At 41.3% G+C, this 27,232-nt stretch overlaps 1 protein-coding gene across 1 annotated transcript in view; it reads left to right on the forward strand.

Annotated features, from left to right (window-relative positions):
• The window catches only part of NEGR1 (neuronal growth regulator 1), a 308,360-nt gene that overhangs the window by 221,297 nt on the left and 59,831 nt on the right, over positions 1 to 27,232 (forward strand). Inside the window, exon 5 of the mRNA XM_075097284.1 lies at positions 24,748 to 24,868. Coding sequence (XP_074953385.1) covers positions 24,748 to 24,868 — 121 coding nt within the window. The remainder of the gene's footprint in view (positions 1 to 24,747; positions 24,869 to 27,232) is intronic.

Genomic DNA, 27,232 nt, shown 5'->3' on the forward strand with positions numbered 1-27,232 from the left:
GGTACAGCACTACATTTACATTAATACGATCACTTAACCACAGCTTCTGACAATTTTTAATACTGTTTCCCTGTTATTAAAAGGAACGTTCTTTACTGCAGACCTCATAACTGTAGAATAAATCAAGGTTTTATTGTGCCCAGTTAATAGAACGTATCAATGAGCCCTGAGCGGTTACGGTGGATATAAGCATAATTTTGAATATGGATATTCATCGCATATAGTGGTTGTTCAGTCATCCAAGCATGTACAAGAAAATTACCAGGTTTAAATTACTTTGAATTTCAAGTTTCTTGGCTGGGCAACTTCCAACCATACATAAACAACCAGCTTGCTATCTGCCTTACAGCACATAAATTATAACTTTAATGACTTTACAGGGTTTTTTTTCCTTATACTGCTTTATATTGTATAATCTACATTTTCTACTGAAGTTATGCCTGTCCCCCATAATTTCCCTTTTAAAAATGGTGGTCTGAGCATCTGTGGTGCATTTGTCTGCCTGAATTCTGAGCAGGGGGTGGGGGTGGGGAAACAAAAAGTGAGGCTGCTGGTTTATGAAGAAGGAATACTATATCAAATCAAGTTAAAAATAGATAAGATATAATCCAATTTCGTTTCACAAGTAAATCTTATTAGCATTTTCCATTACATTTCATAAAGCAGATACTGATTTATAGATTATTATACTGAACCCCAGTTTGAACGAACCAGTGCCTGGATTAGCAAGACTTTAATATGTCATCTGAAAGCTGCTCTGAAACTGTACACATAGTACTGTAACTTCACTGACTCTCTTCTGGTTTATTAGTGCCATACTTAAAAATATTAAAGGCAATTGCTAAATGAAAGAGTCTCCAGAAGTGTTGAGTCCATGCTGAGATGAAGAAGAGATGTGTGCATCATGAAACTGGCATTTATTTTAATTTATGTAAAATTGTCAGCTACCTAAATAAATAGCAAATGTGGACTTCTTAAAGTGGACCTGTATTGCAGCATTCCTTTTTTTCAGCTAATGTACACTAAGGGTCTGGTTTTCTGTAACTGTATGTTGAACAACTCTGTTAAAGCTGGATCTTGCTGACTTTACTGAATTAAGATCCAGTGGCTTTGGAGACGTGAAAAAAGCCATTCACTTGAAATTAAAAGACAATAATTTAATTTCAGCTTTTATGAACCCTATCATGCTGCAAATTGAAGGCCAGATTCATTGGTGCTTACCGGGGAGGTGAAAATTATAGTTCCTGTGCTGAGGAAGCCCAGCTGGCACCAGGAAGCACTGGTGTGTTCTGGCCCTGTCAGGTCTGTTGGTTTGGCTGTCTTGGGGTCTTCCTGGCAGCATATGAGGGAGGACAGGTCTTCATTTCTGAGCCAGGACTCCCAAGCAGTTTTTCTGGCACAAGTTGCTTCGAAGGAAATGATGCATTATGCAGTCTGGGTTCAATCTGCAGCCGTTCTCCTGCTTCCAATGTGCTGCAGTCTACAGAAGAGAAAGATCATCTGCCAAATTTTGTAGACAGTAAATACAAACAGTGTAAAGATAACCCAAAATATTCTAGATATTGGGCCACATCTGCTTGCAACAGCATCTTTTTGTGCAGATATTCCCCACTAGATCTTGAAAATACTGAAAAAGGAAAACAGAAGTGAATAAGACCTCTGATAACATATTAAATATTGTATTAACGTAAGTAATGCCCCTGAATCAGTGTTGCAAATAGGTGTTTGGGCAGTCCCTTAGTAAGGTGTCTCCAGTGACGGCAGCTCCATGGGCAACATAATTGACTCTGCTCAGTCACAGCCCTTAACTGAACATTTTTCACAGTGTCTAATGTGAACCTTCCTTGCAGAATTACACCACCATTCCTCACCTGTCCTCTGAGGAACGGAGAACAGATTAGTCTCACCTTTCAGTCTCTTTGAACGCAGTGAACTTGTGTTCCTCATGTTTACCTCTAATGTTCACCAGCCCTGACTGATCTCATCTTTATTCCTGGGTCATGTTTTCTAAGGAATTGACTAAATGTTTCTTTTCTGTTAATCATCTGGTGCTAGGGAAGGGCTTTCTTGAATAAGGCATTTCAAACGTGAGCTAGCATGCCAGGTGACGTATTGGACTGCTGAGGGTGCAGGAGGACTATTTTTGATGCCTGTGTGTATATCTGAGTAGGGCATTTGCCTTCCCTGTGACAGCAGAACGCTGTAGGGTGTTTTGCCCCTGGCAGCACCAGTCACTTTCTGCAGAACAGCTATCGTACCTCTTCACTGTATTCATCCAGCTGATGAATCCCATGTGTTGAAAGCATTCTGCTTTGGTGTTGTCCAGTTCTCGGGTCACTCCTTTTTTTAATTTATCAGGGTTATTTCAGGGTTCTCATCTTTGACAGTGGTGTTAGTTAAAACCCCTACCAGTAGCAGGCCCACGACTAACATCCAGCTGAGCAGACAGGACAGCAGACTCACAAGCACAACCTTCCAGACCACGTGTGCCCACGTGAAGGCATTGTTTAGCCAAGACCATCTTGCTTGCATGTGGGAAATACGGTCAACTCCTTGCTTCAGTTAAGTTGTGGTGTCCCCTGACATTCCCTGCAGGAACTGATGACTAGACATGACCCATTCTTAACAAACCTGTTGGTGATTGCTCATCATCTTGTTATCTTCCAGGTGCTTTCACATCTTTGATTGCTTGAACAACACTTTTATGGGATTGGAGATAAATGGACTGGCTTATAATTCCCTGGCTCCTGTTGCTCTCTCCCGCATTAGGCACTTGTCCTGTACATCAGAAATAACATTGTAGCTCTGCATTTGCTTCATCCAAATCTTGAATATATATTTGAAGTTTATTAGGCCAATTGTTTTTGTATCAGTTTGGTTTATTAAACTACTTGCTGCATTATTCTTTCCCTGTATTAACCTGAAATACAAAACAATTAATTGTGGTCATTGAATTGGTCATATTCTGTGTTTGGAATGATTCTACCTCCTTTACCCTTTACTTTTTATGCATGGGTCTCATGTTCTTCAGTAAATCATTGAAGTTGTGGGTTTGGAGGTTTTTTCTCCTTTCATCAAGGTTTTTCTCTGCTGCTGGACCCTGGGTGTGTCCTGAGAGGAGGCACTGCATCCCCTGGGTTGCGGTGGTCCTGTTCAAGTCCAGAGCTGAGGGTCCCTGGGCTGCTGCCCTCCCTCCCAGGCTCTGGCATCAGAGTTCTGCTGCTGGTTTTCAGCCAGAGCAGTGTCAGTCATGCAGGACTGGGTTTTCAGGGAGCAGCAAGCCGTTATGAGAGGTGTCTGCTGTACAGGCTTTGTGCCCCCTTCCTGCTCATGTTCTTCCTGCTGTGATGGTTTGATAAGACATTTTGTGTTGTGGGGTGTTTTTAGAGGAGGAATGTGTGAGTTTCTTGTATGAATTTTAAGTAATGTGTTTGTTTTTTACTTGGACAGGTTAGGGGTTTTTTTCAGAACAGCTTATCTCATTAGCATTTCTTAGAAGTCTGCCTTACTGTTGCTATGGCACTTTGCATAATATTATGCATAATACTCTGATTTTACTTTGAAATAAGACATACTGTACAAGCCACTCTAACCTAATTATATCTGTAACCTTAAACCTACTGGGGAAAAACATTATAGGACTTCAGTGTTTGGGGCTCCTAATACTTGGAGATGTTCCTATGACTTTATTTTCTTAGTGTCTTGCTGTGAACTGTTGTTGACCAACGAAAAACATTCCCTTGGCAAGATTTTCTTTATTTTGTATTCAACAAAGAAAATTTCCTTCAATCAAGGTGAATGCATTATTTAATAAAAAGGCAATGCCAAATATTTTCTGAAGGTCTCAGTTCTCCTCTGCTTTGGTACCAAGTATAAAATTACTCAGAAATTTGCGGTTTCAATTTCCATGCTCTTCTAATATAAGAGAGGGGAGGAGGGGGGCTTCTGTTTAATCATAAATAAATAACTCTGTTTCTATCCATTTTTATTAGCTACAGTTGTGCAGCTTCATATTTATATCCCTGACTAAATTTAGGACTTGGGAGTTATGGTCAGCATTGGCTTTATGAGAGCAGGGGTCAATTTGTTGGAGAAACCAGTGAGTCTACATAAACATATTTTGAGCTGTAAGTGCAACTTTTTTTTTGTTAAAACATGGACAACGTATTGAACAGTTGTATGTGTCTGTGTGCACCTTTGTTTTAGCAATATTGTTTGCTTGTTAGCCAGCCTGAGAAGGAACAGCCTTCTTGCCTGTTGTACCATAAGCTTACAATAGCAACTGCAGTCAAGGGTGCTGCATCTCATGGCCTTAAGGGACCTGAAACTTAATCAGAAAAAGTTCCTCTTGGTGAGGACAATTCCATCCAATGACAAGGTTTTTTTCTTTTAAACCACCTAAAACCAGTTCTCTGAAAGACCAAAACTGTGGAGGAGAACTTATTGCTTTTCTTTACAGTGTCATTTATATTAAGTAAATTTGGTCATGTCAACTCTTCAAACAGAATTGCACCCACATGAGATGAAGTCATATGTTCATATTTGACTGTGGAACAGAAAGACCTTATCTTGGTGTTGCAGTGGTTGATATTTTCCAACTGGCTGAAATTCACACATTTAAAACTGCATCATGTAGGTTGGTCTCTCTTTAATCATGAAGTATTTCCTGATACTGTAATGACTGAGAGCAATTTGCAGGTACTGAGGAGCCACAATTCCCACCGACTGTTTTGAGTGGTATGTGTGCATGGAGCCCTGGAAGACTGAACTTTTCAATACCCTTTTGAAGTATCAAAATTACACTCTGAAAAGGTAAAAGCACTTCAGAGTGCAGTTTCACTGGCTTCTGTGAAACGCTTTCCTAAATTCTCAGGTTACCTTTCAAAACTGGGATTTTGGCTTCTAAGTCACACTGGGGACTCCTGGAAATCTGACTACTGGTTCATATTTGATTCTGTTAATGGATCAGTGAGGCTTACTGCAGCGTGAGCTTTCCAGAATGTGACTCCTCACTCCGTTCAAGCCTTCTTGGTCTTGGACATGTGGGTGAGGGTAATGCTGGTACATGTCATGGACTCACATGGTGGGTCAGAGTCAGCAAGATTAAGAGATAACCCAGCCCAGGCATAAGCTATGTTCAAAGCATGACTTCAGGTTGCCTTGTTTTCCATAAATTTTCTGGTTTCTTTGGGAAGAAGGCTGCTTGAACTAGTTCCCCTTCATTTTGCCCTACCTGCCACAGACCTGGGGAATGGATGGTGTTCTCCCCTCGCTTTTTTTCATCTTAAAAGCTGTTGCAAAAGATCAAAGTTAGAGTTGTGTTAACACCTTTGAATAGTGAGAATAGTGATGTTCTGCAATGCGTTGATGGGGGACCATGAGGCAAACTTCTCGAAGAACATGTGGGCGGTCTGCAACGCAGGTAGGTCAGGAGTAATGTGGGTGAGGGGGTTCATATATTAGTCCATCAAGACCATCTCTTGACTTGTTTTTCCTGTTGTCAAATACCTGCCTAATTAAAAAAAACTGGATTCTCTGCATTGTACAAATGTTCTATGCTAGTTCAGTAGTTATAACTTTTACACCTGAGCTACTATTTCAATTAAAAAGATGTGGGAAGGCCTTCAGAGGAATGATGGTGAGGACATCTTTCCTGCAGTACTGTATTGGGTTTGCATGGCAAGATTTTGGTAGCAGGGGCGCTACAGCTACTAGCTTCTACTTCTGTAAGAAGCTAGTAGAAGCTTCCCTTAAGTCTGACAGAGCCAATGCCAGCCAGCTCCAAGACAGACCTGCTGCTGGACAAGGCTGAGGAAGGGGGTGGAAAAAAAACCTGTGCAACTGCAGCCAGAGAGAAGAGTGAGAATATGTGAGAGGAACAGCCCTGCAGACACCAAGGTCAGTGAAGAAGGGGGAAGGACGTGCTCCAGGCACCAGAGCAGAGATTCTCCTGCAGCCTGTGGTGAAGACCGTGGTGAGACAGGCTGTCCCCTGCAGCCCATGAGGGTTAATGGTGGAGCAGATATCCACCTGCAGCCAGTGGAGGACCCCACGCTGGAGCAGGTAGATGTGCCTGAAAGAGGCTGTGACTCTGTGGAGAGCCTGTACTGGAGCAGGCTCCTGGCAGGAGCCGTGGACCCATGGAGCGAGGAGCGCAGGCTGGAGCAGGTTTGCTGGCAGGACTTGTGACCCCATGGGGGACCCATGCTGGAGCAGCCTATTCTTGAAGGACTTGCAGCCTGTGGAACAGACCCATGCTGGGGCAGTTTGTGAAGAACTGTAGCCCGTGGGAAGGACCCACATTGGAGAAGTTCATGGAGGACTGTCTCCCATGGGAGGGACCCCATGCTGGAGGAGAGAAAGAGTGTGAGGAGCCCGCCCCTGAGGAGGAAGGAGCAGCAGAGACAAGGTGTGATGAACTGACCACAACTCCCCGTCTCCCTGCACTGCTGATGGGGAGGAGGTAGAAATAAACCAGGAGTGAAGTTAAGCCCAGGAAGATGGTAAGGGGTGGGGGAGAAGGTATTTTTTAAGATTTAGGTTTTTTCCTCATTATCTTTCTCTGATATAATTGGTAATAAATTAAACTAATTTCCAAGTCGAGTCTGTTTTGCCTGTGACAGTAATTGGTGAGTGATCTCCCCATCCTTATCTTGACCTCCAAGCCTTTCATTATACTTCTTTCCCTTGTCCAGCTGAGAAGAGGAGTGATAGAACGGCTTTGGTGGGCATCTGGTGTCCAGCCAGGAGTAATACCCCACAAGTACATAATATACAGCTGAGAGCAGGCAAATAATGGTGTAAGTAGTTTCTCTATTGGTGGGTCAAATATATAAGAATATAAAGCCACCCACTCTAGCTAAAAGAGATTAAATGCTAGCACATCTGAGATGAAAATTTGATCGTGGTTTAAGTCAATAACAGCAGAGCTTGTCTTTGGGTCCAGCCACCCAGATGAGGATCTGCTAGCAAAATATTTCAGGTGAAACTAGTGCAAATAAGAACAAGGGGATTTTGCATAAGATAAAGATCTTCGAATAATTTTCTGATAACCTGTAAAAAGGAGTTTTTATTACATGTACAATGTAATCAGAGTTGGGGGTTTCTTGTGGGGTGTTTTTTTGTCGTTTTTGGTCAACATTAGGACTAAATTCTTTCTTACTTGATTTGCAAGCTATTCTCACCACTGAGATCTTTTGTATGAGTTACATGATGTCTTATCTCATAGTAACATGTAATGAAAAACAATTTATACCAGTTCAATAAAAACTGGTCATATATTTAAAACTACCTCAACTGGTAGGGTGGGGAAAGAATATAGTTAATTTGAAAAAAATCTTTCCCCTAACTGGTGGGGAAAGAAGCTTCTTATGAAAGTAATGTTTGTCATTTTATGTTCTTCAGGTATTTTTATTAATATTTCAGAAGTCAGATTAAAACAATATAGTTCAAGTTTCTGACTTGAATGCAATTTGGTTCCTAAATTAACATTGATTTCTTTCTGCAGTGTAATAGTTTACTATTAGGTTCTGCAAACCGCTGTGCAGTTACTCCATATTTCTGAAAAACGTTGCTCATATTGAAGCGTGACAAAATTGATTATAATGTTCCTTCATGTAGATGGCATTCTGCTGCCACAGCACATAATCAAGGGCTTTGGCAACATGAAACGAGGTCTTGTATTTGAAGAAGTTAAGGTATTAGTACTCAAGATATCCCTCCAACAGATGAGTACATTTTTCATCTTCTTAAAGAAAATCTCTGCCTAACTCTGCCAAGTGATGTGATTTCCAACCCCCAAGTGATTTTTGGGCTATTGAAGGGAGTGGGGGTGGGGCTGCATCCCATATTTGCCAGTGGTGCAGCACAGATATGTAAGGACAGCAGCCTGTTGAGTGAGCTACATCTTCTCTCCATAAAGATCTTGGATGACAAGTGGCCTATGAAGCTGCAGAACAAGGATGCAGCTTGGCTCCTTCAGTAGAAGAGGAGATGCTGCTTCAGCAAAACACCAGTATTGCTACCATTGTGGCCCAGCTTTTGGACGCAAAGGCAAATTAAGAGTTTAAGACACTATAAAACACCTCATGTTCTCCCTTCACTATTGAAGAGTATCTCCAACACCAATCTGTGAACCACTTTGAGGGGTTAGAGAGCCATTAAAGCATGTGAAAACAAATCCTTTTTCAAGCACTGTTTTCTTGGGAAGCAGCGTGCCTGACCTAGCTATTAAAAGATTTTATTTTTTTTCCCTAGTATTCAAATCTGGATTTTATTGTTTCAGAAGCCTATGGGTACTGATTATTTGTCACTTCTGCAGTGGTTAATTCTGAGGATCACCATGATTATCCATTTGAAAGTAATCTCTGTTCCTTGTCCCCAGGAAACAAAGTCCTTGAAATAAAAATAACTGTACTAATTTGCACATATTTACACTGCCAGTAGTTACAGGTCCACATATTGTATAATTATAGTATACCAGTAAGTGTTGTTCATTATGTTTACGCATCTCTGGGAGACTGTGCTGTAACAAATAATAGAGCATCCATGACAAGCTCTCCTAGTATCTGTGAAAAATGTCAATGATATGCTGCTGATGTCTGTTGCAAAGGCTCCAGGCCATTGCTGGCAAATGCGTGAGGACGAGCTCATGAATTAGCGGACAAAAAAAATCAATGAAATTTTTTAATAACTCTTGCGTACTTTTCCATTTGTGCTGTCACTTTAAAGTCAAAATAAGGTTACAGTTAGATTCTGGACACCTCTGTGCATCCACCTCTAGTAAGCTGCTTTTCTCACAGCTCTTTCTCCTGGAATCAGCAGCAGCATGGCCCTCTCAACAGGGCTGGCTTCCCAGGGTGCAGTGCTGGCTCCCTGGAGCATCAGCATGCAGCTCACTGTCACCTTTGGAGGTGCTAAAATTTCACATCTGCAAGTGAGATATTCATTCCATCAAACTTGATGGGATGCAAAGCAAGGAAGAGTTTGTAGTGACTGAGGAAAAACACTCCTGGGAAGTCAGTCCTGCATGGAGTGAGTGCTTTGTCTCAGCTCTCAACCACTGCTAGCTCTTCAGCCTCCAGGTGATCCTACTTTAAATACCAGCTATAATACAGTTGAGGAAAATTGAAGTCTTAATAGAAGATGACTCATCTCTAAGAGCTTATGCATTTCAAGAAGCAATTTGAAGTATACAGCAGGCTGTGTTAGACTCCAAACTAGAGCCAAAATTAATGGAGAGCTCTTCAGCTTCCAGGAGCGTTCACTTGCTCAGATTGCTCTTCAGCAGAAACAATTACTTAAAATATTTCTTGTAATAGTCAACATGTTGTAAAGCAATATTTCTTCTAGTAATTGTAGTCTTCCCGGTTGCTGTTGGTCTAAAACTTAGTCTTCCCTCTCCCTTGCAAGCACAGTGCCTTTGAGGTGACAGTCTAAAGGGGTTTTGAGTACAGCTGGTGACACCAACTGGGGTCATGAAAAGACAAGTCTGAACAGTGTGTCAGTCTGGCAAAACTCTCCATCCCCTGGTTCTTTTTTTAATTATTATTTTCTAGCAGCAGTCATTGTTGCTTTGAAATAGTTCTGCAGAAGAAATCTGTTTAGCATAACTTGTGAGTATATGGGTACAGCCGTGATGCCATGCAGCAATGGTCCCCGTTGGCTCCTACCCCGACTACGCTCAGCATTTCAACAAGACATCCAGTCCCTGATAAGACTGTAATGATATTGTTACAACTTGTTTGTCCCCTGGTGAGACTGCTAAATTAGGTTTTAATAACTTCTGCAATTTGGCTGGTATTAGCAAGTGTGTGGTGTAGGCACTAGATCTGAGCTAGGGGAGCTTTGAGAAGAAATATTTCTGCTTTTAGAGTTTGAAACAAAGCAGTGCTGTTGACACAAAAGAAAGGAAAAATTGCCAACATCATTCTTCAGGCATTATAATTCATAAAGCTGATTCTCTTTATATTTTCTGCTTCTTAAATAAAACTATTCTAAGGACGTGACCTTTTTTGACCTTAGAGTTGCATGCCAAATACAAGCTCTTGTGATGAAAGCTCTGGTGCCTTGCACCCACTCAGTGCTGCTTCCCAAAGACAAGTAACACTAAGGACTGTATTGCTTGAGTTGCTTTGATACCTGTTGCACGCTGCGCACAAAGATCATGATAGTCATTTCTAGACTGAAAGAATTCAGTTCATAACTTCAAAATGCACTATTTTTTCTGAATTTATCTCCAGTGTATTTTGAATAAAATTCTGTTTAATATCAAATGTCTCAAAATTCAGGTGCTCACTGCTTCTGCACCTGGTATTATTAATGGCAAAAGAGAATCTCAAGAAAAAGAGTAAATCAGGAATTACCTTTCAATGCAGCAATTAAATGTCAAAGTGGGGAAATCCCAGTATTCCAGACTTCTCATGTAAAGCCAGGTCTGCATCCAAGCTTTGACTTGAGATCTATTGTCTCTTCTTGAGAAATATGTGACATTATTTGGAAATGAGCAGTTGTAACAAGGCTATAAATGATCAGCAAGGACAAACTGCAAAGCCCTGGACTACTCATAAATGGCTTTCATTTCTTGGCTTTGGTCTACCTCAGCACAGCATTACATGTACTTTCTTTTAAGCAATGATCTCAGAATGAAAGGTGACACCTGTTTTACCCAGTTCATTGGCTTTCATCTGTTGAAATACCACAAAACTGAGGTGGAAGAAGTTACTTTATATGGGCAACCTTATAAATAAATACAGATGGGGAGAAGAGAGAGAGACCCCTGAGATGTACTTCTTTCAATACAATACCTCCTTCACTACAGCCAGCTATTTTTTGGAGCCATAAAGATGCATATCATGTGTTTAATGAAGAATTTAGGGTACTGCAGAGCAGGTGGCTCTCTAACTGAGGTGCTCAAGGAAGCCTATGCTGTACTTGGCCATGCAGTGTTGGTGATGTTTTTGCACAGGTATTCTGAGTGTGCCACAGGAAGCAGAAGCCAATTCTCCCTGTCCTGTGGAGCTGCCAGTCAAAAACACAGAGGCAGCATATAAGAGAAAGGTAAAATGTGGCTCAAAGTAAATGTGGGTTTTTTTAATTTATATGGATACATCTACTCCAGCAAATCCCCGCTTTGGGCTAGCAGGAGATCTGGGAAGCCCCTGTCAGAATTGCACTGAGTTTTATTTCTAGAATTTTATTTCTAAACTTTGTTTTCAATTACACAAGATTTTCGTAAGAGCATTTGAAAGCAACTAGTATTTCTGTGGCTTTATTGCTTTTAGTTAGAAAAAACACTTTGGACTTGACTCTGTGTGCATGTGTGCTTGTCACATATCAGTATAGATTGTCCTGTTTCTATCAACTTACATCTGCCACAGATTACTGGGGAGGGGAGAGAAACCAAAAAACCCTTTATGTAAACTTCACTTCTTTTTAATATAGAGCAATAGCTTCTGGACCTTTTATGGCTCTTTCTCATTCTTCATGAGATACGTATGTATATCAGCTATAACACACTGTCAGTGAACAGTGGTTTTCAATCAAAAAGACTGTCAGTAAAGCTGATTCACTAACAAGAAAGCTGTCAAGCTGTGACAGCTGCTGTCTTTGCAACCCCAAACAATCTGTTCAGTGCTAACTCTGACTTATGCTTCCATTTATTATACAGTAGTAATGAGTTCTGTCCTTAGAAATATCATTTGGTGAGTACACCTAGCTACTTTGTTATGTATGTAGAATATATCAAATCAGATCCAATGTGTACGTGATAAGTTTTCTGGAAAAAAAGTTCTAGTTGTGTCTTTTGAATTATTTTTTTGAATTCAAAATCCAGTTTCAGTTCTTACCTCATTTTTGTAGTTAGGTATGAACCTGGAGATTTCATTACTATTGTAAGATGAGAGGAGTATAATTTCTTTTTTCCCCCATTGTGCTGAAAAATGGCATATAACCTTAAACACAACACTAGTATCTACAGAAGTAAGTAAAGGAATTTGCCATTATAGGAACTGTTCTGATGCTTAACAATCCTAGGATCTTGGAGACCACAGAAATTCAACCCAGAGGAGGAACTGAGGAGTCAGGCTGATGCTGCTGTCCACATGCAGATCCCAGTGTTTGAATTGTCAACCTTTTCTTTTAAAATAAAAGAAAAAAAAATTTAAAAAAAATGAGAGCACCTTGATAGTCTCCTTAAGCAATCTCTTCCAGTAATAGCTTACCAGACCTAAATCTCCTTTGCTTCAGTTTTCATTGATTATTGATTGCCTGGACCATAAAGGAGATATGGAAGACCTGATTCCTTTTTTATTTGTCTTGAATATTTAGTGATCCAATGTTATTGCTAGTATATCATCTTTTTCAGCTCTGCTAATCCTAATTCCTTCTGCTGTTCTGAACTTTTGGTACTTCAGCTAAGACCACTCTAGTGCCCCGTAGAGCAGGTGGTTTGTACTATATAATGCATCTGTTGAGGATCTCTGGGAGGTACTGGCTTATCTTCCCAGCACTATGTGTTGTCAGATGCCTCCTCCTGCTTTTCTGCTCCACCTTCTCAGAAGAAGGGAAGACTGGGCGCCTGGAAGCCACCAGGGCCGTATACCAAGAGCAGACAAATAAAGCTTAACCTACAGTAGATAAAGAACAGTATTCTATAAGCTAATTTTCTCAAGTCATCAGATGAGGAAACTTCATAAAATATCTACTTAAAGCTTCCGATGAAGAAACTTATTTCTGAGACCTTAGAAAAGCTGGGTGAGGCCCTGGGGACTGAGGCCCCAGGTGCCTCTTATTCAGAGGGAATTGGCAGTCACCTGGCATGTCTCCAGTCCCCAGACACATGCTGGAACTGTAACAAGATCTGCTCATACCTGGGAGATAACCTGAGGAGGCTACCGTTTACCATAGGTTCATCAACAACAAATCAAGTCTCACTAATTCCTGTTTATCGCTGGGGAAGGCAGATGTCATGTGTTGACATTCATAAGCTTTTGACACATGGCGCTTACAGGTGCAAGTGTGAGAAACATGGCTGAGGAAAAAATATCCATGGTGAGGATGCAAAATTATTTAGAAAATTGTCCTTAAAAGGCTCTTTGCCATACCAAAGGGACATGGGTCCCCAGGGTTTGTTCTCGTCCAGTGTTAAGGTTTTTGATTAGGGATCGTGTTGCATCTTCAGGCAGGGTCCAGCTGCCATGGTGGTGGTACAGAAACGCACCACCATGAGTGTTTTGGTGGTCTGGGCACCACACAGGGGTAGTACTGAGCAGCAGGGTAACTTTTTTTCTTTAAGACTGCTAATGTACGTACAGCATGGTTTCTCATTGTCCTTGATGTCTCATACCTGCCTCATCTGCTTTTGTGCTTTGGCTTCCTGGATGTGCTCTGGTGGGACTCAAGCAGGTCTGTTGCTGCGTTTCTGACCTACTCTGACATATTTTCCAATTTTGTTCCAAACTTACTTTCTTTGGAAAACTACCAGCTTTCTTTAATTCACTTTCTCCTCAGTTTTACTGCCAGAATATCTACTTAGTAATTCCTGGAATTTGTTGAAGTCCATTGCTTTTATCTTCCTTAGAGGGAGAAAAATAGTAAAATAAAAGCATTCATGTTTGTTCGCACTCAGGCTCCTGGCCAACTTTTCCTTCTGGATTGGCATCAGATGTATGAAAGCATCCCCTTTCCTCCTCCTTGTTCCTTAGCACCACTCTGGGATTCTGATACTCATTTTTCCCCCTTCACCTCCACACATGTTTGAATAAATTGCTGAGATAAAGGAACTGCAGCAGAGTGTGAGGGCACGTTAATTGTGTAGAAGCTTTTCCAGTAGGAACTGCCGAGGGAGAGAGGTTTGCTGACGTGAATGCCTGGCAGGGCAGCTGGTGAGCCCGGCTCAGGTAGGATGCCCAGCTCCCACAGGAAAACAGATATGACAGCACGTCATCCTTGTTCTCCCCACACCCTGCGATGTTGATGTTCCTGTCCCATACGGAAACATCCCTTTATCAAGCTAGCTGTGGTTCTCCAGCATTAGCCAGAGATGTACATTTGTTCCTGTACATGGAGCACTTCAAAATTTAACAGCAAGCTTGCATGGAGTAAAATGTCTTTATCTTTACCACTACTTAAGCCTCACAGTTGTTAACTGAGGAGATGTTGCCCTGTCTTTCAGCACAAAGCTCCCCATCACTGGGCTGTCCTTGCTGCCTGTCCCTCTCAACATGCAGAGAAATGTAACTTAATAGAGTGAATGCAAAAGGGGGATGAAAATTAGACCAGTGTGCATGCTGCATGGGAAAAGCTAGCCCCAGCCATTCCTGAGATGCCTTCTCCTGGGGAAGATGCTGTACTGAATTTCAGAGAGATGCCCTTCACCTTGAAGTCCCCCATCCAGCACTTGCAAATGGCTCATTAAGGGTGTCATGCTCTGTTATACATTGCTGAGGCTCTGCACCACTTTGCTTGGGCTCTAGCCCAACCTCTTCTCTAGCAGGAGACCTGCACCCTGTTACAGACCCACGTGCCCTTCTCAGCCGCCACTGCCCATCGGTGCCGGAGTGGCTGGGTGTCACCTACCTCCCAGCGAACATTCTTTCCCCTCTCTACAGCGGGCATGGAGTCAGGACTCAGAATTTGTGCCTCTCAATCTCCCTACATACTACATTGAAAGTTTTAAACCCTTTTCTCATAGATCCCCCTCACATATTTCAAAAAGACTGTCAGCAGTTCTGCTGGGTCCTGTCAATACCATACTTTATGCCATGAGACATAAAAGTTTGTTCTTTCGACTCAGATAATTACAGACGCTTGGCCATTCTTTGCTGACGAGAAAGTATTGATGACAGCTTTTCCCTCAAATTACAGCAGTAAGAGCAATAGCATATAAAAAGAGGGATTACATGACAAGAGCTGCCTTTGTTATGCTACTGCTCTTTCAAGTTGTGGGGATTTTTTTACTTTTTTGTTTTGAAAACTCTGAAATTCTCTTTTACTGCAGATCTGTCTGGGCCTCATTCAAAACCCACTGAAGTCAATATAAAGACTTTGACTTCAGTTAAATTTGAATCAAGCTGCACTGGCCAATGAAAGACTAAAACCAACTCCACCATATCGAACAACGCCAAACACTGAACATTTATGTCCCTATTTATGTTTTGTGCATCTGTTCCTTCTAAATTACCAACAAGTCTTGTATGAAAATGCAGGATTTTTTTCATGTTTGTTCATCATTGTTTCAATTACGCCCACAGAAAGGGCGAGTATGATGCTGTTGGACAAATGTATATATGAGATGATCCTGACCCAGCTGTCCCCCACCAGCTGCTCTGATGTACGTCATGAGGTCCCCGACTGCAGGGAGCACACGGACCTGAAGATTTTGTTCATGTTATGAATTCCTATATGGTGGCAGGACTTGTTCTATCGAATGGGACATAGCCGGTTGCAAAAAGATGGAGAGTCACACCAGCTGGGCTGGGTGGCAGAGGCTAAAGAGATCAGGGGAGCATCCCCCCACCTGGGCCAGTGTCCCACTGATAGTGCAGGGGCCATTCCCATCCAGGTCTGCAGCCGAAGGGGTTTGGTGTAACACTGTCAGTGCTCACACAAAGATATTTGTCTGTGTAGTAACTGTGGGGAACCCAGGTTGCCTAACCCAGGGCACAGAGCAGATGCCAGCACGTGCCTGGAGCTGCCCACCCCTTGGAAGCTGTCACCTGCAGTGTGAGCTGCTCAACAAAAGGGGTTTGTGTTCCCACGCTAGAGCAAGTCCTTTATCAGGGGATAAAAATACATCTACAGAGCTACCTAAAAGGGGGAATACAATTAGAAAAATGCTTTGTTGGAAAACAGAAGGATTAAATAGATGAAGCAGTAAGATAAAATCTGATGGACAGAAAAACAAAGCAGTCCTTCCACCTGCGTGCTAACTTGCATTTTCTTATGTAGCTCTCTAGAGGTCTTTGCTTTGCTGGTTTTGAGAGGTTTTGTTAGGTTTCTTCCTCTTCTCTCTTGTCACTCAAATATTGTAAAACACATTGTTAAGAATTCCTGTCTGCTGGCCTATTATTTATTAAGTGTTGTTTTGTGCTGCTCATTTTTTTTGTCTCCCACATAACAATTACTTGTGGATTTTAATCTTTCCTCTCAACTTAACACTGGGAGGTTATATATTCAAAAGCATAAATTGCACAGCTACCAGTGATTTTGATAGTCTCTTATAATGCAATCCGTTAGGTGTATCTGAGGGAGATGCACATTTCGGGAAATTCTGATGTACTCTGTGACATGTCAAATTACACACAGGGAATGCCTGAGAATCTGCTTGTTTTCTGACAGATACTGAAAGGTATTTACACAATTGTTTAATCAGCATTTAAAGTATACTGGTTTGTAAAGTTAAATCCTGAATAGGAAAGCAAAAACCACAAAAGAGACGTTGGGTTACATCTAGAAATGCAGGAGTTGAACTGAATTCTTGTATGTTTGCATATAAAATGTATGTATACGTACACACCAAAATCCCTCTGAATTCAGTGGTTTTTGATAAATCACCGAGAGGGGAAAAAATAAGCTTATTAGTTGTTTAGCCCAGTGACTGTTAAAGGCATATCTCTCAAATGTTGCTACACACTGGAAAAATTTCTGATATGAGGAGACATTTATTAAACCACTCCATTAATTTGGGAATAGGTAGGGTTGCTGCTAGGAATAGGTTAGAAAAATTAAATAAACTAGACTGTTGGAAGACCATCTTAATTATAGAAAGTACAAGTAATACTTGTTTACAAATCAATACAAGTTTCACTTGTAAAGATTTGTTACTTCATTGTGTTATGTGTGTGTGTATTTACATATAGAGATGAATATATTTGAATATTGCTTAGATCTGTTTTTCTGAGGCAGGAAATAGATCTCAGAAAACCTGTTCTCCTACCTGAAAGTCTTTATCTTAACACACGGGAGAGCAATTTCACTAACAAAAGACTATGTTAGGATGCCAAATTAAAATCTGATGAAAACTGGGAAAATAAAAGACTTTTTTGACATTTACAGGTAATGCCACAAAAATGTTAGTTTAATCAGACAATATGGTTAATCACAAAGGTGAAATTGGAAGTTGCCAGCCCTGAATGCTAGTGTAAAAGTTAATAAATTCAGCTTATAATCATTATGCACATGCTAGTTATAATAATTTACTGTCCATACCAAATCTTTATAAGCATTGTAATTAAATATAAAATGCACATTAGAATTATAATGAGTAATTAGGGCAACATAACTAATATGCATAAAAGTCCCGAAGCTCATTAAAATGTTAAAAGACGAAACCTGTTTTAGCTGGAGTTTTTTTCCATGCTTTCTGTGCCTGCCTGAATGCCAGTGTGTTGCATTCATTGTTTTAAGTGCTCCTTTAGACATTTAAAAGCAAAATGAAAATATTTGGGTAGGAAACCAGATTCAGCAGTGCTTTGCATCCTTTCTAGATGGAACATAAGTTGCAAAATTTGGTTTCCCAGCACAAATGTCTGACTCAGGCGAACATGTTGGTGATATCAGATGAGCAGAAAATAATTATAGAGCTCTTTTAGCACAGGAGTGGGAGACGAAGATGATAGTTTTCACGTCTTTCTCATTAACGCGTTGGGAGAGAGATATGGAGCGCAGTGAGTACTCAGCATCATCACATGAGACTTTAATAGGGGTATTTATTGAAACTTCAATTGTTTCACTAAAATTAAAGGGGATGCACACACTTCGGAGCGTATGTACGCACTTGATGTAGTGCTCATTTATCCTGAAATCTCTACCAGGTCCCCCCGAGGCTCAAAGACTGAACTGAGCGAATTGCCTAATGAACTCACATTGTATTTGGTTGTGGGATGGGAATAACTCAGCTGTCACATCGGTGTTCTTGCTGATGCTGTGTTGTGCTCCTGTCCTGTGTGGTGCTTTTTTCCTGTTACTCCTAAATGAGAAGGAAAATAGGCAGTTGTACTTTTCCCGCACTCTTTTAGCAATAACTGATAGCACTTGAACTCATGACGGTGCTAGGTGGTATAGAGGCATGTTCTGCTTTGCTGGGTAAGACTTGCATGGCTCCCATGAAATGATGTCAAACCCACAGTGAGCAGCTGTGGCATCTTGCATCACCTCCAGGTTTGTGTCGGGTCTCATCCTCCTCACCCACATGCTTCTCATGTCAAATCCCTCTGGTGGGGATAAATAAATACCTTTTCTGTGGGGATAATAAATATGTATTTTGGGTCAACGGCTTTACATCCTGAACTATTTCATGTAGGGACAAACGTGAAAGGGCATTTGTAAAGCCCCATTTAAGCTGAGACTCTGAGCACCCACTCGAAAAAGCCTTTCCCAGCAAAGCACTTAGACGTATTTGAGAAATTGATATTAAGTAAGTTCCAGTAATTTATTTTCAAGTCAGAAATGAAGCATTTATTTTAAGTGCTTTGCTCCACAGGGATGAACTGTGGGAGAGGGTTGAAATAGGATCCGCAGTAGGGAGAGTAAACCTACAAATACGAGTCACAAAAGCCCAGTACTGCTCACAAATATTTATAATTGGGTTTTTTCTTTGTTATTTTATATAACCATTATTTAGGAAATATAAAAATGACAAACACATTTAAAATTATTAGTCTTACATGAGGTTTTCTTGTTAACATCACTGTTACATTTTACTGCAGTATCTTCTATCAGACCACTAACTTTTCTATTATATTCTCCTCCTTGGGAGTTCTCTGTGGCTGTCATCCCATTCTTTCCTCCAGTAGGCTTTTCCACGTTAAAGGGTTTCACTCTCTACTGATGCTCTATACCTTTGAGACAAGTTGTTATTTTCTTGTTCACTTGTGTGTTTATTATTATTTATAATGAAGTGCTCTGCACACACTCAGAAGAACGTCTGTGTCTCTTCAACACAGCTGGAATCTCTTCCCATGTAACCTGTGGAGGGGAAAACCTGGTAAAGCCTTCAGTTATGGAGGCTGTGGAGTCTGAGGGAAGACTTTCTGGAGCCTTGCCTGCCCCATGACTCCTTTCAGCCTCTAATTATTTTATGTTGCATCTTTAACTAAAATTTCTCTCATTTTTCCACTATTTTTCCAGCTGTAACTAGTTTATTTTAAATTTGTTTATTAAAGCTGCTGTTTCTTTTTACCTTTTTAATCTTTCATTAGATCTTTAAGCTTGTGACCATCTGTATGTATTCCTTACCTTTTATTGCCCACTCAGGACTTTTGCTAGCATCTGTTTGATCAATCAGCCGAATAGAGCAGGATTGCATTGTTAATGATACTAAACGATTTTCTGTAATAGTTTAAGTCATCGTTATTAAACTCCTGAATAAAAACATTTTCCTAGATGACCAGTATTTATCCTTGCTATTGATTCCCTAAGCAGCTGTAAAAACCCAACAGCAGCTGCCTGTAGGTGATATGCGGGATTACCTGCTGCATTTGTGGGCAGCGATGCTGGTGTGGCTGGTAGTGGTCCTAATGGCCTTGCAGGAAGCCTGCCAGGGTTTTTGGAAGGCATCTAATAGCCATTGGGATTGGGCAGGATTTAAATCACCCCCCTCAGTAATTTAAGAGGGTCAGACACACGTGCGCGCGCAGGGAGTGCGCTGGAAGCCCTCACCCCCATGCTGTGCATAACACCCTATAAAAGGGTATCAGCAGAGGGCTGGCAAGTTTATTAGCAATACAAAAGAAAATAAAGCAAGTTATAAAGAGCTGCAGAATGATCTAATGAGGTGGAGGAGATCAGGCAGGGGGTTAATCAGTGCTGAGAAATGAGGAGACCTCACAGGGGGGAGGAACGGGGTTGGGGGAACCATTGCTGCATGTGTTTCGGGAATTTTCTAAATTCTTGGGGTGCTACCCAGGAGGAAAGACCATGTTATTTTCTGCATGTTTATTATAACCTCCCCCAACCACCTGCCCAGCAACCCCACCTGGAGGCAGAATGTTGTCAGCCTCCATCCCTATCTTCTCCGGGATGGTTTGGCTGATCTTGTACATCCCTGCTGTACTCAGCAACTCTGGTGTCGGGGAGATTGTTCACCAAAAAACCAGTCTATGTCCAGTAACTGTGATGGTAGAATTGGATTGAACCTTGTGAGCACTTGTTAACATAATATACGAGCTTTCCTTTTGCTAAATTATATGTATTTAGATCAATATAGTATTCCTTCTGATTGTTATAACCTCAAAATCTTTTATGTAGGAGAAAACACATGCAGCCCCAGTAACATAAGAATGTAGACAACTACAACATGACTGACAGCAATAAGAACAAATCACGTGTGTCTTCTCAAAAATGAGTCTTTGCTGACAACATGGAAAAATATTTTTTAAAACTATATGAAATAGTGGAGGCCAATGTGTTTGTCTCTTTCCTTTCCAAAACAAACCTTGGCAGCCAGCAGCAGCAGGTATTTGAGTGTGCAATTTCACCTGGAGATACTCAGTCTTCCACACCAGTGGAAGGGTCTGATGGATTTTTGGTTCAGAGCATTACTAATCAGTGCACCAGAAATGTGCCTGCATCGCATAATTTATCTTTATACTAAAAAAAGAAAATAACCTGAAAATGAAAAAATCTAAGAAAATGGTGACTCTAAGATGTCTTCGGTTGTGTATTAACCGGGCATTTCCTAGAGCAGAGAATATTGATTTTTATTCTGAACAAACAAAAGCTGAAATCCTTCTGAAAGGGAGATCTAAGAAAACATCCTTTTCAGAAGTTTTTCAGTATTTTCCAAACAAAACTCTGCCTCACTGGACAGCAATGCCCAGAATTGTGATTTGTAGCTGGGATCCAGCTGGCATCCCTTTCCCAGCTGCACTGGGAGTGCAGTGCCTGGAGCTCCTGCCTGAAAAAGCGTGAGCAAGTTGAACATTTTTATGGATCATTTAATTTTAAAATTTATTACCAGTGATGTTCTGCATTTATTTAAAAAACAACCAAACAAAAAAAATCCTCAAAAAAACATCAAGCAAAAGGTGGGCAGGCCACATTGAGAAGCATGAAGTTGGCACTTCTTGGAAAAAAGCTTTCTACGTGGCTCAGGCCTTTGCTGGTCTTTTATTTGCCCTTTCTGCTTAACTTGTGAGAATTAAATATTGTCGATGTAGTATGCACAAAGTGTGGTACATTAATTTCAAACTCAGTTTTTTGCTAATAATCCTACCCACTCTGAATTAGAAAAAAATCCAAATATTTTTACTCCCTCTGTATAATGCAGCAAAATGTTTGCCCCTTACTATAAAGATTTCCAAGAAGCCACTGCATGGTGATGTGGAGAAAGGGCTGGATAAAGTACTGTTCCCTGCTATTTAAGGGCTTGCAGACCTTGTGGAACCTGTGGGGTGGTTGTGGCTCTTCTCTTGCACAGGACAAAATCCACAGTCTTGATAATCTTCCCAGTGTCTTTCAGCACCCGAAAGACAAAACCCACAGTTACTGAAAATCTTCCCAGAATCTTTCAATAATCATGGAAATACATTATAGCTTAAACTCAACTTTCAGTTCGTGAAAGCTTGCCCAATGTACAGACCCAGTTCCTCTCCTAGAATTTCTCTGGTGTCCCCAAAAGTAGATGATATCTACTTACACTTGCCATGTTCAGTTTATTCCAGGTGCAGAAAATCTCCATCCCTCTCTTGGGCAGGTGTCCTGGTACTGCTAGGGGGCTGCCCCGTGGAGCAGGCAGGATTAGAGATTGCCTCAGCACACAGGAGAATGGTGGTAAAAATAACAGGCGATCAGTAAAGGAGAAGCGTGGGGTAGCATCCATGTGTGGGTGAGGACTTGCACAAACATAAGATGGGCAGTCTGGCTTATGCCACTGAAATCCCAAGGGGCAATGGGGAAAGAAACGCCATGTTAGGACAGCAATGGCAGGATATCATCACTTGTACAAAACCATCATGTGCAGATCAGGCGGAGCACCCTCCCTGTTCCACTTGGAGACATCTCACTGGTAGTGCTGCATCTCGTGTCGGACACACTCACCCGGGGAAAGTGTGGGTGAACTGGAGGACTTCCAGGCACCACAACAACCAAGCAAATTTTTTTGGAAATGTGACATATGAAATGAGAGATAGAATTGAGTTACTTTTAGGCTGAGTTTGTTTAGATAAATGAGGACTGAGGACTGAGAGAATGAGTACACAAGTCTTTAAATGGATAAAATTTTTCTTCAAAGAGAAATTTAGTCCTGTTCTTCATATCACTGATGACAAAATAAGTAACAGTTTAATACTGCAGCAAGGTATGTAACCATGTGGATAAGTCAGTGCCAGTGTGTTGCCATCCAGGCAGGCTGTGGCTCTTCCAGGAGCTTTGAAACCTCAGGATGGAGGGTCCATCAGGACCACCTGGTTCAGGCTGGCCCCATTTTGGGCAGGCTGGTGGACAAGGTCCCCCCAGGAATCCAGAACCACAATGTCAGACAGGCATGGATAAACAGGGAAGGGAGCTGGTATTTCTCCGAATGCCAGGGATTTGGGCTCAGCGCCCTGCAGCTGGGAGCCCCAGGGCCTGCCTGCTCAGGACGGTGCTCCCCAGCCACGGTCACAAATGAACTAATGGTGGTGAAATATCCTAGCAGTTATGTTGCAGTGTTTGCATCTTTCTTATAACTTGAGGGAAGCAGTAGAAATGCTGGCAGGCAATCCATGGTCCCAGGGCAGGCGGAAACCATGTGTGAGAGAGACACCTCCTCCTGGTCATAGCCCAGCTTTCAGCAACCTCCATTGACCGTGTGCCTGTGCAGATGTTTGTTTTCTTCCATTGTCCGGGTAATGCTTTTGTATGGCTCATCTTGCACAAATTTTGTTTTTGTATGGCTCCTCTTGCACAATTTTAGTATTATTCGTTTGAACGTTTCAGAAGCACAAGCTGATCCACGAGCTTTGTGGTGTTCTGAGTAGCTGCTGGTGCCATACGGTGCTGTAGGAGCAGAGGCAAAATGTAACCAGTTCACAGCTCTTCATGTGATCAGTCTCACTCAAAGTTATTTTTTAAAAGTCTTGGTTGCACGTACCACTTCCTTTCTCAGGAAGGAGTAAGCTTTATAAGTCCCTGTTATTTTTATGGAGTAACAAAACAATTTTTTTTTTCCTATGCAGATTATGGAGAACTAGTCATGCGAATTGGTTATACCTTTATTATCCAGTTGAAATTTTAATGTTACCTGTTGAAAGTTAATGAATTTATGGATTGGTTTGATGTTATCATTGGGAAGAGAAAGTTGAAGGCAGATGGTGTGTTTGCCAGCTGTGGAAAATTGTAGTCAATCTGTCTGCCTGACTTGGAGTAGGACATGAGCGATGGGTGAGAGGAAACCAGTTCTCTGTTTAATCCCACCCAAAACATCTTCACATGGTTTTGTTGAACATCAAGACTTGTGCATAAGTGCTAAGAGCGCACATTTGCTTTCACTGGGCTGTGACAGCTGGATTCCTGCGCAATGTTCTACACATCTGGAAAAGCAGCCGTTGATGGTGTTGCTGAAGGACGGATGTGCGATGAGATGTGCAATGGAGCTGACCCGCCTGTGTGGGGAACTGGCTGTCACTCTGCTTTTTCACGTATCTAATGCTTCTTTAATGTGGCTGGTTCCTGTAAAAGATTATGGTCTCTTATCATGGTGCACTGAGTGATGGGTGAGACAGTGGAAGAAGCAGACAAGAAGCAGTCAGCATTTTACATGTACATAAACACCTTAAAGCAACATCTGGAAAACTGCTGGGGAAAAAATAAACAGATTTTTATTTATAAGTTCTGTGTTTTTGTTTTTATAGCTTTTTTATGATGCACATAAATTACTGTTTAAAAACAGAAAATGTAAAAGGAATTCCAGGGAGAAGCAGTTGTCGTTCAGCCTTTCCTTTGATAATTTCTTTCCTGAGGAATTTGTTGTGTTTTATTTTCAGCTTACGGTTGTCTTTTGCTGGCAACGGGAAAAACCGACAATCACTTTTTGTCTTTATTTGTACCTGTAGTTCTAAGCTTAAAATGCTTATTGGTATTTACAATGTTTACTATTTAAATATATTTACTGAAACAACTCTATATCCAGTGTAATACTAGAAAAGTCATGCTATTATATGGTATTTACGGTTGGTTCATAACTGTGAAGGTAAGTTTGTTTTTTTAATATACAAACAACATCTCAAAGGCCATTTGAGCTTGTGCAGTTTATGGGGCGTTTGCAGAAGACATGATGCACAAGATAAGTGGTGCTGGCCATGTTGTCTTTGCTTTGGACTTTGCACCCCAGGTGCTGCCATACCCCTCCCCAGCTGTAGGGGGTCCCCCCCGGTCAAGCCCAGCGGAACCCCACAGCCTCTCAGCGAGCACCAGTGTTGAGGCTTCACGTGCCTCATTCCCAGGTTTTAAATACATCTTGTACAACACTAACACAGATAAATATACTTAATGTTGAGTAACTCAGTTGGAAAAACAGCTTTTTTTCAGTACAGGATTTGCATTTCTTCATGTCTCAGTTGTGTTTTTTACACCAGATACACAGTTCTGTATCAGAATCTGCTGTGTGGGATAATTTTTACACTGCTGGAAGAAAACGTGATTCAATGTGAATCGAGCTGGAAAACATGCACCAGGCTGAAAGTAACGTAAAGCGTGCTGAAGAGAAGTGGCGTTAAACAATCTACATATCTAGATGCAAATATCCATTTTACAATTCTTTTTTTTCAGTTGCCCCCACAATTCAGGAACTTAAATCCAGCGGTGTGATGCTTGGAGGGAACGGACTGATACGGTGCGAAGGTGCAGGAGTTCCTGCCCCGGTCTTTGAGTGGTACAAAGGAGAGAGGAAGTAAGTAGCCAGCACTCGCCAACCCCCTTGTGCTGCTGGGGTTGCTGCCTGCCTGCGGGGACACGGGTGGAAGACAGAGGAGACCACCAGGCTGGGTTTGCCCCGTGATGACAAGTCCAGCAGGCTGTCCTGGAATTAATGCCAAGCTTTAAACAGCAGGTGCTTGGAGGTGCAGGCTACCAACAGCCATTCTACACGGCTTTTGGGGGAGTTTCTCAGTTTCCTTGTGGTCATAGTTTCTGTGCTCAAAAATGAGGATTATCAGGCTGTCCGTGTCTGGGCTGTGATAGTGATAAATTCAATAATGAGCCTAACAATTAAATTTGCTTTAATAATTACAGCCTTTTATGTGTAATAACCAGAAAGGCACTGAAAAAAACCTACTAAAAGAGTCTTTTTTTTTTTAGTTCATCTTCATAGGTTTCCTGTTGAGGGTTTCGGGGTGTTGAAGGCTTTTAACCAATACTTAATGTGTATGAATTTTCACCCAGTTGTGCCATTAGTGGTCTAGTCCGCAGGTTTATAGTCCACAGACTCAAGTAGAGCTGCTGCATTTCACAGCATCCAAGAGGGGGTCAAGGGAGTGCTCTCTGCTTGAACCCTAAAAACTGACCGTGTGCATAGGCTTTGTTTACAGTCATCTTCACTTCCAGGTTGTTAATGCTATGTAATGATAACAGGCATCTCTGCAGGGTCATCTTTATTTTTAAAAGCAGCTCATTAAACAGGTAGATATTTTTCTTTTTGAATAGGAAATTTTGTTTTACAGCTCTTAGCTTATCTAAGAGTTTGTTTCTGTTAACTTTACATATTGGTGCAAAAGCAAGTGGATATTGTCACTTGTAAACCTCTGTTCATACGCATCTTCTAGCTTCTGGAATTTCTTGTCTTCCAAGTGCTGGGTTTCTCAGCTCAAACATCCCATTAAGCCTGGGAGTTGACATGAGAATATTAATGACAATTTTTCATAGAAAGCCATCTGTCAGCTCATTTCTTACTGGCCAGCTGCTCCCCTTTAGGAGCATTAGCTACTCATCTTCCTTCGTGAGTTTTCAGAGCAGTCATCACTATTGCACTTTGACCATATCCTAAAGCATTCTCTAAAACAATAAAATCAATCTTTACTATATATAACAGTAAATATTTTTTTTCTGTTGATGAAATTCAACTGCATCCTATTTCCAAAGATGCATATTATATTGTATGCATGTTTGGGGAGAGTTGCAGCAGAAATATATTTTATGTAGAAAGTATTGTAGCGCAGGTTTTAGCACTCTGGATTCAATTAGCATTTTCCAGCACAATAATCACGTTTCTATTTATAACACTGACCAATTCCTTTCTTCATGTGTGCATTCAGCGCTACAGCAGCAGCAAGAAAGACTAGGCGGAGCATTTTAGGATGCCAAAGTTGTGCCTTCTGTTTCTGTTGGTGTATCACCTGAGGCTTGCTATATTCAGCAAGAAATGTACTGTCCTATTGTGTCTTATTGCTCAAATATTACGTTAAATCTAATGGTCCATCCTTTTTTGTTAAGCTGTTGTTCACAGATATGCTAGACATACATGACTACAGAGGTACCGGGAATCTCTGAACCTCCACCACTTGCAGGAAAGAAGAAAATCCATACATATTGGGTGTTTTCTCCAGTATATTCCCTGGATATACTGATGATGGAAAGCCAGTATAGAATGAGCATTGGGCAGCTCAGTCATTGTTTTAATGAAAAACTGATAAGAGTCAGCTTTCTTAGGTAGTTTAGAGTAGCATGTACATTATCCTGCAGATAATTTGCAGATATAATACAAGACTAAATTTATATACTGAGAGTGCACACTCTGCTATATTTCCTGCTAATAGAATAGAGGAAATATCATTTTCATCAGTCTTGGATTGGGATTTTTTTTTTTGTGTGAATGTGATTGAATCTTTGAATAAATGAACAGTGGGAGTTAGATCTGAAACCCCAAGTATACGATCAGTGTCTGAAACAAGCCTTTTGGGTCTGTAAACTGTATTGTTGTTACTTAGATTAATGTAAATCCAAACTCTCAGTTTCCAGGCTCCAGGGATCATCTCATCATAAAATAGCCATTAAAACTAAACATAAAAGCAGTTGCAGATTACATCCAGTTAAAACTACTGGTCTTCGAGGCAGAGAGCTTGCACGATTAATTCTGCCTAATCACCAAGCTCACAAGAGCTGCTGTTCATTAACTTTCCGTAAGCACTGGCGCACAAGCATGCTTTGCGATATTCTTCCCTGGCCAAGCACGAGGCAAGGAGCCCAAAGCCTGAGAGCTGCAGCCCACAGGAGGCTGTGCTGCTTTCTGGGGCAGGGAGCAGGCAGGAGGACCACCTCT

Source organism: Phalacrocorax aristotelis, chromosome 6 (genome assembly GCF_949628215.1).
Source record: "Phalacrocorax aristotelis chromosome 6, bGulAri2.1, whole genome shotgun sequence".
NCBI lineage: Eukaryota > Metazoa > Chordata > Aves > Suliformes > Phalacrocoracidae > Phalacrocorax > Phalacrocorax aristotelis.